This window comes from Entelurus aequoreus, linkage group LG28, assembly GCF_033978785.1.
Source record: "Entelurus aequoreus isolate RoL-2023_Sb linkage group LG28, RoL_Eaeq_v1.1, whole genome shotgun sequence".
NCBI lineage: Eukaryota > Metazoa > Chordata > Actinopteri > Syngnathiformes > Syngnathidae > Entelurus > Entelurus aequoreus.
This window is the reverse complement of record NC_084758.1, coordinates 3,782,475-3,798,185: the sequence shown is the minus strand read 5'-3', so window position 1 is coordinate 3,798,185 and position 15,711 is coordinate 3,782,475. Positions and strand designations below refer to the sequence as shown.

General features: G+C 39.1%; 1 protein-coding gene across 2 annotated transcripts in view; it reads left to right on the top strand.

Annotated features, from left to right (window-relative positions):
• The window catches only part of slc36a1 (solute carrier family 36 member 1), a 75,218-nt gene that overhangs the window by 29,625 nt on the left and 29,882 nt on the right, over positions 1-15,711 (top strand). For both annotated transcript variants that reach the window (XM_062039628.1, XM_062039627.1), the window contains exon 11: positions 58-227. In XM_062039628.1, coding sequence (XP_061895612.1) covers positions 58-227 — 170 coding nt within the window. The remainder of the gene's footprint in view (positions 1-57; positions 228-15,711) is intronic.

Here is a 15,711-nt window from a genome sequence, read left to right as displayed (position 1 = left end):
TGTTCTTCTGAAGCCTGCTCACCTTCTGCGCCTCGGTCTTTGTCTCGCTTCATTCAGGACCTACCAGGGCGTCAAGCTTCTCTACTGCTTTGGCATCTTCATCACCTTCGCCCTGCAGTTCTACGTTCCTGCGGAGATCCTCATCCCGCCGCTCGTGGCTCGGGTGTCCGAGAGGTGGGGGACGGCCGTGGACCTGCTGCTCCGCACAGTCCTGGTCCTCTTCACATGTAAGTCCTGGTCCTGTTCACATGTGAGTCTTGGTCCTGTTCACATGTGAGTCTAATGCACCTTTTGGCCCATAGCGGTTTCCACACATTGGCACCAGACACTTACACTATTACCTGCTCAATGCATTCAGTTGTACTTTGTTACAATATGTAATATGTACAATATACACACTGCAAGTATATATATCATGTAGTAACAGACACCTTCATAACAATATGTAATATGTACAATGTACACACTGCAAGTATATATATCATGTAGTAACAGACACCTTCATAACAATATGTAATATGTACAATATACACACTGCAAGTATATATATCATGTAGTAACAGACACCTTCATAACAATATGTAATATGTACAATATACACACTGCAAGTATATATATCATGTAGTAACAGACACCTTCATAACAATATGTAATATGTACAATATACACACTGCAAGTATATATATCATGTAGTAACAGACACCTTCATAACAATATGTAATATGTACAATATACACACTGCAAGTATATATATCATGTAGTAACAGACACCTTCATAACAATATGTAATATGTACAATATACACACTGCAAGTATATATATCATGTAGTAACAGACACCTTCATAACAATATGTAATATGTACAATATACACACTGCAAGTATATATATCATGTAGTAACAGACACCTTCATAACAATATGTAATATGTACAATATACACACTGCAAGTATATATATCATGTAGTAACAGACACCTTCATAACAATATGTAATATGTACAATATACACACTGCAAGTATATATATCATGTAGTAACAGACACCTTCATAACAATATGTAATATGTACAATATACACACTGCAAGTATATATATCATGTAGTAACAGACACCTTCATAACAATATGTAATATGTACAATATACACACTGCAAGTATATATATCATGTAGTAACAGACACCTTCATAACAATATGTAATATGTACAATATACACACTGCAAGTATATATATCATGTAGTAACAGACACCTTCATAACAATATGTAATATGTACAATATACACACTGCAAGTATATATATCATGTAGTAACAGACACCTTCATAACAATATATAATATGTACAATATACACACTGCAAGTATATATATCATGTAGTAACAGACACCTTCATTACAATATGTAATATGTACAATATACACACTGCAAGTATATATATCATGTAGTAACAGACACCTTCATAACAATATGTAATATGTACAATATACACACTGCAAGTATATATATCATGTAGTAACAGACACCTTCATAACAATATGTAATATGTACAATATACACACTGCAAGTATATATATCATGTAGTAACAGACACCTTCATAACAATATGTAATATGTACAATATACACACTGCAAGTATATATATCATGTAGTAACAGACACCTTCATAACAATATGTAATATGTATATTACATATGCATTTTGTACATATTAAATATTATTATGAATGGGTCTGTTACTACATTATATATATAATTGCAGTGTGTTTACAAAACGTTGATGGAGGGTTTTGAAGTTGTTTTAGAGACTTTGAAGGCTACAATGGTGACTGCCATGAACCACATCTTTGAAGCGTTTTTTTGTAATCTTTAGGCGAACTCGTCCAAAAGATGGCGTGATAGCACAAACTAAAACGCACCTTTTTAATGTTTGCTTTTTTTTATTTTATTTTTTTATTTGCATTATGGCTTTCAGTGAAGAAAAAATGCATAAATTAGTCGCACCGCAGAGTACGAAGCGTAGTAAAAAAAAAAAGAGCAACTTTTTTACATTGTCATAATGTGTTATTGTGTGTAGAATTTTGAGGACATAAATGAATATATTTCATTTTAAAAAACGACTCTCACATGGAAAATGTGGAAAGAGTGAAGCGCTGTGTATCGCAAAATAGCTTTTAGTCTGCATCGCCCATTTTTACTTAGAACCTGTGAATATATTTGTTCCTTCTGGTGAGCCGACGCTCTGAGGAGACGCAATCACCGCCTGCCTTGATCCAGCAAACATTTTGCAGCATTATTCCGTCCGACGCCATTAGAGGAGGACGGATGAGACATTTGTGGAAGGATTGGAATGTTCCGGCATGTACGGCTGGCCCTTATAACGACCCGGCATAACCACCTAAGAGTGAGGGCCGTGAAATGACTTTGGAAATAGCTGAGAGCTCGCTCGCTGGCGTGGTGCTGCACGCCTCAGACTACACACACACACACACTCACACACACACACACACACAACTATATATAATGAGCTGGAGCAGGGGTGTCCAAACTTTTTCCACTGAAATGAACGTCAAAAGTGTACATACACGTGTAAAGAACATCATGTCATGGCTGTCTTGACTTTACAGTCATTTCTTATTTTGTTGTGATGTAGTGATTGGAGCACATACTTGTTGCTCACAAAAAACATTCATGAAGTTTGCTTCTTTTATGAATTTATTATGGGTCTACTGAAAATGTGAGGGTCAAAAGTATACATACAGCAATGTTAATATTCGAGATGTCCGATAATATCGGCCTGCCGATATTATCAGCCGATAAATGCTTTAAAATTTCATATCGGAAATTATCGGTATCGTTTTTTTAATTATCGGTATTGTTTTATTTATTTAAAAAAAACATTTTTTTTATTAAATCAACATAAAAAACACAAGATACACTTACAATTAGTGCACCCACCCAAAAAACCTCCCTCCCCCCATTTACACTCATTCACACAAAAGGGTTGTTTCTTTCTGTTATTAATATTCTGCTTCCTACATTATATATCAATATATATCATTTAGAGCTGCAACAACTAATCGATTAAATCGATTAAAATCGATTATTAAAATAGTTGCCGATTAATTTAGTCATCGATTCGTTGGATTTTTTTTTTTTTTTTTTTTTTAATTATTTTTTATTTTTATTTTATTTTTTAATAAACCTTTATTTATAAACTGCAACATTTACAAACAGCTGAGAAACAATAATCAAAATAAGTATGGTGCCACTATGCTGGTTTTTTTTTTCAATAAAATACTGGATAGGATAGAAATGTAGTTTGTCTCTTTTATCCAATTATTAATCGATTAATCGAAGTAATAATCGACAGATTAATCGATGATCAAATGAATCGTTAGTTGCAGCCCTAATATCAATACAGTCTGCAAGGGATACAGTCCGTAAGCACACATGATTGTGCGTGCTGCTGCTCCACTAATAGTACTAACCTTTAACACTTCATTTTACTCATTTTCATTCATTACTAGTTTCTATGTAACTGTTTTTATATTGTTTTACTTTCTTTTTTATTCAAGAAAATGTTTTTAATTTATTTATCTTATTTTTTTATTTTTTTTTAAAAGGACTTTATCTTCACCATACCTGGTTGTCCAAATTAGGCATAATAATGTGTTAATTCCACCACTGTATATATCGGTATCGGTAATTACGAGTTGGACAATATCGGATATCGGCAAAAAAGCCATTATCGGACATCCCTAGTTAATATTATTTACATGTCCCTTGGCAAGTTTCACTGCAATAAGGTGCAAAAAATGTTACCACAAAATTGCTGCAGTTCAGTTAAATGTGTTGCTTTTCTGACATGGACTTGTTTCTTCAGCATTGTCCACACCTTTAAGTCAGGGCTTTGGGAAGGCCATTCTAAAACCTTCATTCTAGCCTGATTTAGCCATTCCTTTACCACTTTTGGGGTCATTGTCCTGTTGGAACACCCAACTGCACCTAAGACCCAACCTCCGGCCTGATGATTTTAGCTTGTCCTGAAGAATTTGGAGCTAATCCTCCTTTTTCATTGTCCCATTTAAAGCAGCAGTTCCATTGTGGGAATTTTTTCCAGTTTAACAAACAACTTGTTTTTTTAGTCCTGATTAAGAGGAATTATTTGAGGGTTGAAGTGGGTTAAAAAGTAGTCGCCAGAAAAAAAGGGTGGAAATAGGGCTTTGCAAAACCTGGAATTCTGGAAAATCCTAAGATTTTTTTGAACTTGTAAAAATGATAGTTTGAATGTCCAGGATGGTGGAATGGTTGGAATGGGTTGAAAAATGTGGAAATTGTGCAACTTGGAAAAATGTCCCATTCATTCTGAATGGGGAAAAATGTGCCTGAAAACTGGGAATTCTTGGAAATCCGGGAATTTTTTTTAAATTGTCGAAGGAGAGCACACAATTTTGAAAATGTTGAATATTTTGGAGTTGCAACGGTTTGAATCGGATGAAAAATTGTGGAACTTTGAAAAATGTCTCATTGATTTCATTGGGAATATCATGAAAATGTGGGAATTTTGGGAAAAGCGGGAATTTTTTTTTTTAGAAAAGGTTAAGACTTGAATTTGGAGGTGATCTTCCTTTTTCATTGTCCCATTTAAAGCAGCAGTTCCATTGACAGCAAAACAGGCCCAGAGCATAATACTACCACCACCATGCTTGACGGTAGAAATGGTGTTCCCGGGATTAAAGGCCTCACCTTTTCTCCTCCAAACGTATTGCTGGGTATTGTGGCCAAACAGCTCACTTTTTGTTTCATCTGACATCACATGGACAAAGATAAGACCTTCTGGAGGAAAGTTCTGTGGTCTTAATAAAGTCAGATTAATCCCACTTTTCAACTTGGATTAATCATGATTATTCACAAAGTATTAACTTGCCTGCGTGATTTCAATGAGCGTAAAAATGTCAAGTCAATGAAAAAGGAACAAACGCAATCTTATTGTCAGGACAGCTCAGACGGTAAACTAGCAAAATAAATGTTTATATCTGATTATTGCAATGTTTTTGAGATTAATCGCATGAGTTAACTCCTCCCTTCTGACAGCCCTGCTTATTAGCTCACAATGTTCCGCCTAACAAATGTTCCACCTAACAAATGTTCCACCTAACAAATGTTCCACCTAACAAATGTTACACCAAACAAATGTTCCACCTAACAAATGTTCCACCTAACAAATGTTCCACCTAACAAATGTTTCACCTAACAAATGTTACACCAAACAAATGTTCCACCTAACAAATGTTCCACCTAACAAATGTTCCACCTAACAAATGTTCCACCTAACAAATGTTCCACCTAACAAATGTTCCACCTAACAAATGTTCCACCTAACAAATGTTTCACCTAACAAATGTTACACCAAACAAATGTTCCACCTAACAAATGTTCCACCTAACAAATGTTCCACCTAACAAATGTTCCACCTAACAAATGTTACACCAAACAAATATTCCACCTAACAAATGTTAAATGTTCCACCTAACAAATGTTACACCAAACAAAAGTTCCACTAAACAAATGTTCCACCAAACAAAAGTTCCACCAAACAAATGTTCTACCTAACAAATGTTCCACCTAACAAATGTTCCACCAAACAAATGTACTACCTAACAAATGTTCTACCTAACAAATGTTCTACCTAACAAATGTTCACCAAACAAAAGTTCCACCTAACAAATGTTCCACCAAACAAATGTTCCACCTAACAAATGTTCCACCTAACATTCCACCAAACAGACGTTCCACCAAACAGATGTTCCACCTAACAAATGTTCCACCTAACAAATGTTCCACCAAACAAATGGTCCACCTAGCAAATGTTCCATCTAACAAATGTTAAATGTTCCACCTAACAAATGTTCCACCAAACAAATGGTCCACCTAGCAAATGTTCCATCTAACAAACATTCCACTGAACAGATGTTTCACCTAACAAATGTTCCACCTAACAAATGTTCTACCTAACAAATGTTCCACCTAACAAATGTTCCACCAAACAAATGTACTACCTAACAAATGTTCTACCTAACAAATGTTCTACCTAACAAATGTTCCACCAAACAAAAGTTCCACCTAACAAATGTTCCACCAAACAAAAGTTCCACCAAACAAAAGTTCCACCTAACAAATGTTCCACCTAACAAATGTTCCACCTAACAAATGTTCCACCTAACATTCCACCAAACAGATGTTCCACCAAACAGATGTTCCACCTAACAAATGTTCCACCTAACAAATGTTCCACCTAACAAATGGTCCACCTAGCAAATGTTCCATCTAACAAACATTCCACTGAACAGATGTTTCACCTAACAAATGTTCCACCTAACAAATGTTCCACCAAACAAATGTACTACCTAACAAATGTTCTACCTAACAAATGTTCCACCTAACAAAAGTTCCACCTAACAAAAGTTCCACCTAACAAAAGGTCCACCAAACAAATGTACTACCTAACAAATGTTCTACCTAACAAACGTTCCACCAAACAAAAGTTCCACCTAACAAAAGTTCCACCTAACAAAAGTTCCACCTAACAAATGTTCCACCAAACAAATGTTGTCCTGAAGAATTTGGAGGTAATCCCCCTTTTTCATTGTCCCATTTAAAGCAGCAGTTCCAGGCCCAGAGCATAATACTACCACCACCATGCTTGATGGTAGGAATGGTGTTCCTGGGATTAAAGGCCTCACCTTTTCTCCTCCAAACATATTGCTGGGTATTGTGGCCAAACAGCTCCATTTTTGCACAAATCACATTTTTAAAAAAAAAAAATGTTTCCATATATTAGCAACACTGGACTACAAGACTGTTTTTTTGTGTGTGAAAACAATTTGCTTGCAGCGAAGTAAAATCCATAAATTAGCCTTACCGTTTTATAAGTCGCAGGGTTTAAAGCGTAGGTAAAAAGTCCAGAATAGTGTCAATATTGCTACATTGTCTGGTTAAATGGCACCTGTTTGCTCTTTTATTCCTTTTTTTATGTTGTTTTTGTTTTCGTGGTATAGTTTGGCCACAGGTCCTGGTAAGATTAGCTGCAGATTATTAAAGGCCTACTGAAATGAATTTTTTAAATTTAAACGGGGATAGCAGATCTATTCTATGTGTCATACTTGATCATTTCGCGATATTGCCATATTTTTGCTGAAAGGATTTAGTATAGAACAACGACGATAAAGATTGCAACTTTTGGTATCTGATAAAAAAAAGGCTTGCCCCTACCGGAAGTAGCGTGACGTAGTCAGTTGAACATATACGCAAAGTTCCCTATTGTTTACAATGATGGCCGCATGAAGTGAGAGAGATTCGGACCGAGAAAGCGACAATTACCCCATTAATTTGAGCGAGGATGAAAGATTTGTGGATGAGTAAAGTGCAAGTGAAGGACTAGTGGGGAGTTGAAGCTATTCAGATAGGGAAGATGCTGTGAGAGGCGGGGGTGACCTGATATTCAGCTGGGAATGACTACAACAGTAAATAAACACAAGACATATATATACTCTATTAGCCACAACACAACCAGGCTTATATTTAATATGCCACAAATTAATCCTGCATAAAAACACCTACGTGTTTGTTATGCTAGCTCCTAGCTCCTCTGCTAGCTCCTAGCTCCATAGAACACGCCAATACAATTCAAACACCTGATCAACACACACAATCACTCAGCCCAAAAGACCGTTCACCTAACCCAAGGTTCATAAAGCTTATATATTTTTAAAAAGTTACGTACATACGCAAAAAAAAGTTGCGCACATACGGTCAAGCGATCAAATGTTTAGAAGCCAAAGCTGCATACTCACAGTAGCACGTCTGCGTCTTTGTCATCCAAATCAAAGTAATCCTGGTAAGAGTCTGTGTTGTCCCAGTTCTCTACAGGCGTCTGTGTATCCAAGTCAAAAGTCCTCCTGGTTAGAGTCTCTGTTATCCGAGTTCTTCCATCTTGACTGCATCTTTCGGGAATGTAAACAAAGAAGCGCCGGCTGTGTACTGTTGTTGCTGACTACGTTCGAAAAATACGTCCATTTCGCACCGACTCCTTTCTTCTTTGTTTGCTCAGCTTCCTTCTCCATAATGCAATGAACATGATTGCAACAGATTCACAAACACAGATGTCCAGAATACTGTGGAATTATGAAATGAAAACAGAGCTTTTTCGTATTGGCTTCAATGTGGAAGGCATACCCGTGTTCGCCGGTCTACGTCACGCGCATACGTCATCCTCAGAGGCGTTTCGAACCGGAAGTTTAGCGGCAAATTTAAAATGTCACTTTATAAGTTAACCCGGCCGTATTGGCATGTGTTATAATGTTAAGATTTCATCATTGATATATAAACTATCAGACTGCGTGGTCGCTAGTAGTGGCTTTCAGTAGGCCTTTAAAATGTGAATACGCGTTAATTAAATGCACTGCGTTAAATACACCCCTGCACCCAGTCCTGGTATTTGATTACTAAGTGTAACCGAGAGTATTGTTGCAGGCGAGTCAAGGGCAGCCCGCCGCTTTGAACGCAAGTCCCAGCAGAGATCCCGAGCCGCGGTGCTGCTCGCCTCAGGATTTTCCATTTCCTTCATTAGCCCTGATTGGAGCCCACGGAGAATCGCCGCGGATGATATTTTGCGGCGCGCACGTGTTGATAAGCCAATGAAAGGGAATACATTCACGCGTGCGGCGCTTCATGTCGGCGGGTCATTCCGCATTCACGACCGCCATTTGATTAGCGAGCGTTGGAAGCGGCGAGAAGAAAGGGCCTCGGCTTCCTACTGGGGATCCTGGCTCGGGATGAAGGCAGCCGGGGACGGCCAGAGGAGGAGCACGGAGACTGTAGAACACGCTGAGATGGATCGTCTTGCATTCTTTGAGGGCGCCAGGTAGCGCTTCTTGGGAGAAGCTTTTGTCTTCGCTCGGCTGTTTCTTCTCGCAACTCCACCGACGTGCGCGGAACCATTGTGCTTTGCTCCTCGCCAGCACCAAGGGACAAAGCAGCCATTAATCCAAAACCAATTCCCAGTTGTCTTTCCGCCAGGAGTTAGTGTTAGTGTGGATGTGTGTAGTCTGACCGCAGAGACCTAGCATTGCAGTCATCAATCTCCAAACCTGCTCTTTTACCTCAACTACAACCTTTAAAGGAGCGGAACCATTAAAAAAAACAACCTTGCAAAGTTTCTTCGTAGCATGCATTAAATAATGCACTCAGACTTAAACGGCCACGTTAAATCACTAAGCTAAAACCACTGCCAAAGGAATTGATTGATTGATTGATTGAGACTTTTATTAGTAGGTTGCACAGTGAAGTACATATTCCGTACAATTGACCACTAAATGGTAACACCCGAATAAGTTTTTCAACTTGTTTAAGTTGGGGTCCACTTAAATTGATTCATGATACAGATATATACTATCATATATACTATCATCATAATACAGTCATCACACAAGATAATCACATTGAATTATTTACATTATTTACAATCAGGGGTGTGGAGGGGGGGGGGATGGGGGGGGTATGGACATCAAGTAGTGGACATAGAGAGAGAGAGAGAGAGAGAGAGAGAGAGAGATCAGAAGGCATAAGAAAAAGAAAAAGTATCTGCATTTGATTGTTTACATTTGATTATTAGATTATTAGCAATCCGGGGAGGGTGTTAGTTTAGGGTTGTAGCTGCCTGGAGGTGTTCTTTTAGTGCGGTTTTGAAGGAGGATATAGATGCCCTTTCTTTTATACCTGTTGGGAGCGCATTCCACATTGATGTGGCATAGAAAGAGAATGAGTTAAGACCTTTGTTAGATCGGAATCTGGGTTTAACGTGGTTAGTGGAGCTCCCCCTGGTGTTGTGGTTATGGCGGTCATTTACGTTATGGAAGTAGTTTGACATGTACTTCGGTTTCAGGGAGGTGTTGCGGATTTTATAGACTAGGCTCAGTGCAAGTTGTTTAACTCTGTCCTCCACCTTGAGCCAGCCCACTTTGGAGAAGTGGGTAGGAGTGAGGTGGGATCTGGGGTGGAGGTCTAGAAGTAATCTGACTAGCTTGTTCTGAGATGTTTGGAGTTTAGATTTGAGGGTTTTAGAGGTGCTAGGGTACCAGGAGGTGCATGCATAATCAAAAAAGGGTTGAATGAGAGTTCCCGCCAGAATCCTTAAGGTGCTTTTGTTGACCAGAGAGGAGATTCTGTAGAGAAATCTCGTTCGTTGGTTAACCTTTTTGATTACCTTGGTTGCCATTTTATCACAGGAAAGATTAGCCTCTAGAATGGAACCTAGGTAGGTGACCTCATCTTTCCTGGTGAGAACAACGTCACCCACTTTTATAGTGAAGTCATTGACTTTCTTAAGTTTGATGTGGGACCCAAACAGGATGGATTCCGTTTTACCCAAGTGTATGGATAGCTTGTTGTCAGCGAGCCAGGTGCAAGTTCTACAGAGTTCAGCACTGAGGATTTTCTCCACCTGTGACTTGTCCTTGCCGGATACCAGCAAGGCCGAGTCATCCGCAAACAAAAACAATTCACAGTCGCATGCCGATGACATGTCGTTTATGTATATTAGGAACAGTAAAGGCCCTAATATACTGCCTTGGGGGACTACACAGCTCACCGAGAGAGGGGGGGGGGACACGGTGCCGTTCACCTCTACCACCTGTTTCCTCCCCTCCAAGTAAGACTGCATCCAGCTCCATGAGGTTTTGTTAAATCCGATTGCTCTGAGCTTATCCAACAGTTTAGCGTGGTTAACGGTGTCAAAGGCCTTCTGAAGGTCCAGCATGACCATGCCGCAGTATTTGCCCGCGTCCACCTCATGTTTGATGTGGTCGGTCAGATAGAGAAGGCATGTGTCAGTGGAGTGGTTAGTTCTGAAGCCGGATTGGAATTTGTACATGAGTTTTAGTGGCAAGGTAACTATCGACCTGTTCATAAACTATTTTCTCCTTTACTTTCGAAATGGAACTGAGAATAGAAACAGGTCGGTAGTTGCCAGGTTCCAATTTGCTTCCTTTTTTAAAGAGGGGAGTTACTCTTGCTATCTTAAAATCTTTTGGTACTTGGCCTTGTGTAATTGATAGGTTTATTATGTGCGTGATGATCGGGGCAATGATGGAGGCAGAGTCCCTGAGGAATCTGGAGGGAATATTATCAAGGCCGGTGGCCTTGTTAGGGTGGAGCGCGCTCAATTTTTTAAACACCTCATCAGCTGTGACCATTTCTAATTTTAAATCATCGTTGGATACTCCTAGCTTTCTGTAGAAGGCTTTAATGTGTTCTACACCAAAGCAACCAGAGTGGTGGGACAGCTTGTTGACAAGAGTTGCGGCTATGCTGGTGAAAAAGATGTTAAGTCTGCTAGCTACCTCCATGAAAAAGACGGCGCTTAGATGGCAGCATATGTTGTTCCAAAAGCTGTATGTACCTTTCAGCATTAATGGCGCCTTCACAGATGTGTAAGTTACCCATGCCTTGGGCACTAATGCACCCCCATACCATCACACATGCTGGCTTTTACACTTTGCGTCAATAACAGTCTGGATGGTTCTTTTCCTCTTTGGTCCGGATGACACGATGTCGAATATTTCCAAAAACAATTTGAAATGTGGACTCGTCAGACCACAGAACACTTTTCCACTTTTGTATCAGTCCATCTTAGATGATCTCGGGCCCAGAGAAGCTAGCAGCGTTTCTGGGTGTTGTTGATAAATGGCTTTCGCTTTGCATAGTAGAGCTTTAACTTGCACTTACAGATGTAGCGACGAGCTGTATTTAGTGACAGTGGTTTTCTGAAGTGTTCCTGAGCCCATGTGGTGATATCCTTTAGAGATTGATGTCGGTTTTTGATACAGTGCCGTCTGAGGGATGGAAGGTCACGCTCATTCCATGTTGGTTTCCGGCCATGCCGCTTACGTGGAGTGATTACTCCAGATTCTCTGAACCTTTTGATGATATTACGGACCGTAGATGGTGAAATCCCTAAATTTCTTGCCATTGCACTTTGAGAAACGTTCTTAAACTGTTCAACAACTTTGTCACGCAGTTGTGGACAAAGTGGTGTACCTCGCCCCATCCTTTCTTGTGAAAGACTGAGCATTTTTGGGGAAGCTGTTTTTATACCCAATCATGGCACCCACCTGTTCCCAATTAGCCTGCACACCCGTGGGATGCTCCAAATAAGTGTTTGCCTCAACTTTATCAGTATTTATTGCCACCTTTCCCAACTTCTTTGTCACGTGTTGCTGCCATCAAATTCCAAAGTTAATGATTATTTGCAACAACAAAAAAATGTTTATCAGTTTGAACACCAAATATGTTGTCTTTGTAGCATATTCAACTGAATATGGCTTGGAAATGATTTGCAAATCATTGTATTCCGTTTATATTTACATCTAACACCATTTCCCAACTCATATGGAAACGGGGTTTGTACAATGTTTTTGTTTTTAGGCCAGCAGGGTGCAAAGCGTGGGGGGAAGTGCGTGGCTTAGAGCTGGGAATATGTAAGCAAAGTGTAAGAAAATAGTGAAGTATGAAAATGTGAACCTGAGAAGAACTATGTTCTGCAGCTGTGCTCTAAAGGGTGAGCTAAGGTGGTGTGGTGTTAGCGCTCTTGCCTTGCATCATGTACAGACCACATTGGTCTGACTAGGGTCCCTTTGGGAAAACGTTTTAAAAAACTGTCCATGTGACTTTTCCTCTTTCCCTTCTCACTCTATGCAAAGAATCAACCAAACTTGATAGTTGACACTGTCACCTGATTGGCTGTGTCACGTGATCACTTCCTGCGTTGCTAGGTTACCAGAGAGCCAGGGCCTTTTGTTCATGCAAACGACCTTCCTTATACTTCCTCTTTCCTCCCACAAAGGAGAAAACAATATTATAGAACGTTGAATTGAACATGTTGACCTCATTTGAATATGTACTCAGCGGCTGGATCAATGGATTGTTGATGAATGGCGTCTGGAGCGAGGGAGGGAACGTTGAGATGTTGACGAGAACAAGAGTTGACGTGAGGACGTCGCGTGAGTCCTCTACTCCCCTTCCTGTTTCCAAAGCGTCACCCGGCAGGTTCTAAGGCCGCGGCGTTCTCTGCCCTTCACTTCCCAACGTACGCACATGTTGACCTCAAGCCAGGCTCTCGCACGAGACGGTTCTTCACAATCCCGAGTAGTAAACGTGTCACAACCAAAACTCTTCCAGCCTGATCTACTGAGATCCAAATACCAGATGCAAAAGACTAAAACTATACAGTTGCATGTATTAAATGAGGATTTTTCTGTGCCCATGGAAACACTCATTTCCCTCCACATTCATGTAGTGCTACAACCAAAACTCTTCCAGCATTATCTACTAAGAACCAAATACCAGGCGCTAAAAAAGCTAAAACTATACAGTTGCATGTATTAAATGAGGATTTTTGTGTGCCCTTGGAAACACTCATTTCCCTCCACATTCATGTAATCGTGCTACAACCAAAACTCTTCCAGCCTGATCTACTAAGAACCAAATACCAGGCGCTAAAAAAGCTCAAACTATACAGTTGCATGTATTAAATGAGGATTTTTGTGTGCCCATGGAAACACTCATTTCCCTCCACATTCATGTAGTCATGCTACAACCAAAACTAGGGATAATGTTCGAAATCGGTTCTCCCGGTTGTTCGATAAGAAAAGAACCGATTCCATGGACTCGAATCCCTTTTTGACAAACGGTTCCCGTTATCGAGGCCACTATAGTAAAGAAAAAGAACGTATCCCTTCCCACATACAGGAAATGCCCTGTGGGACCTGCAATGTTATGCCCATTTGATTGTAGACTCTTACTGACACCTTGTGGCGATATGAAAATACTACGCGTCATTAGTTCGGGCTCTTCCGGGTTGAGACAATTGAGAAGTAGACAAGTTGTGTTAGCTCTTACAAGCCTTGGAAAAGATAAGTCTGTAAGTAAACTGTTTAACTTGTTTATGTAACTCAATATTAAGGTGGAAAGTGGTTAAGTTTGATTATTGAAAAACAATGTTTGTGCACTGTTTCAATGGATGTTTTGAGGACTTAAAATTTCTGAAAAATCCCACTTAATATACTTTGGGTAACAACCGTCAATAATTTTTAATTTTATTTTTTAGGGGGTAACAGTCAATATTTATTTATTTACTTTATTTTATTTTTTCTTATAAAATAAAAGTGAGCTTTTGTTAAACCAAATATAGTGTTTTTTTCCATAAACAACAACCTATCTGGATTCCATAAGAGAATCGATACGGAATCTGTTCGATAAGAGGATTCGATAATGGGCTCGAACTCGATAATTTCTTATCAAACATCATCCCTAACCAAAACTCTTCCAGCATTATCTACTAAGATCTAAATACCAGGCGCTAAAAAAGCTAAAACTATACAGTTGCATGTATTAAATGAGGATTTTTCTGTGCCCATGGAAACACTCATTTCCCTCCACATTCATGTAGTCGTGCTACAACCAAAACTAGGGATAATGTTCGAAATCGGTTCTCCCGGTTGTTCGATAAGAAAAGAACCGATTCCATGGACTCGAATCCCTTTTTGACAAACGGTTCCTGTTATCGAGGCCACAATAGTAAAGAAAAAGAACGAATCCCTTCCCACATACAGGAAATGCCCTGTGGGACCTGCAATGTTATGCCCATTTGATTGTAGACTCTTACTGACACCTTGTGGCGATATGAAAATACTACGCGTCATTAGTTCGGGCTCTTCCGGGTTGAGACAATTGAGAAGTAGACAAGTTGTGTTAGCTCTTACAAGCCTTGGAAAAGATAAGTCTGTAAGTAAACTGTTTAACTTGTTTATGTAACTCAATATTAAGGTGGAAAGTGGTTAAGTTTGATTATTGAAAAACAATGTTTGTGCACTGTTTCAGTGGATGTTTTGAGGACTTAAAATTTCTGAAAAATCCCACTTAATATACTTTGGGTAACAACCGTCAATATTTTTTTATTTTATTTTTTAGGGGGTAACAGTCAATACTTATTTATTTATTTTATTTTATTTTTTCTTATAAAATAAAAGTGAGCTTTTGTTAAACCAAATACAGTTTTTTTTTCCATATACAACAACCTATCTGGATTCCATAAGAGAATCGATAAGGAATCTGTTCGATAAGAGGATTCGATAATGGGCTGGAACTCGATAATTTCTTATCAAACATCATCCCTAACCAAAACTCTTCCAGCATTATCTACTAAGATCTAAATACCAGGCGCTAAAAAAGCTAAAACTATACAGTTGCATGTATTAAATGAGGATTTTTCTGTGCCCATGGAAACACTCATTTCCCTCCACATTCATGTAATCGTGCTACAACCAAAACTCTTCCAGCCTGATCTACTAAGAACCAAATACCAGGCGCTAAAAAAGCTAAAACTATAAAGTTGCATGTATTAAATGAGGATTTTTGTGTGCCCATGGAAACACTCATTTCCCTCCACATTTATGTAATCGTGCTACAACCAAAACTCTGCAATGATCCAAATGCAACAAAATGCATATAGCAAGACGCTTCTTCAGACAGGAGGTATATTGTAATAACATATTTCCTAAATGCTATTAGAGGGAAAAAAATACCAACATACACCAAAACACATATTTAGAGTTTATAAGCCGCACCCACGAAAAAATATGTGTCCGTATATTAGCTGC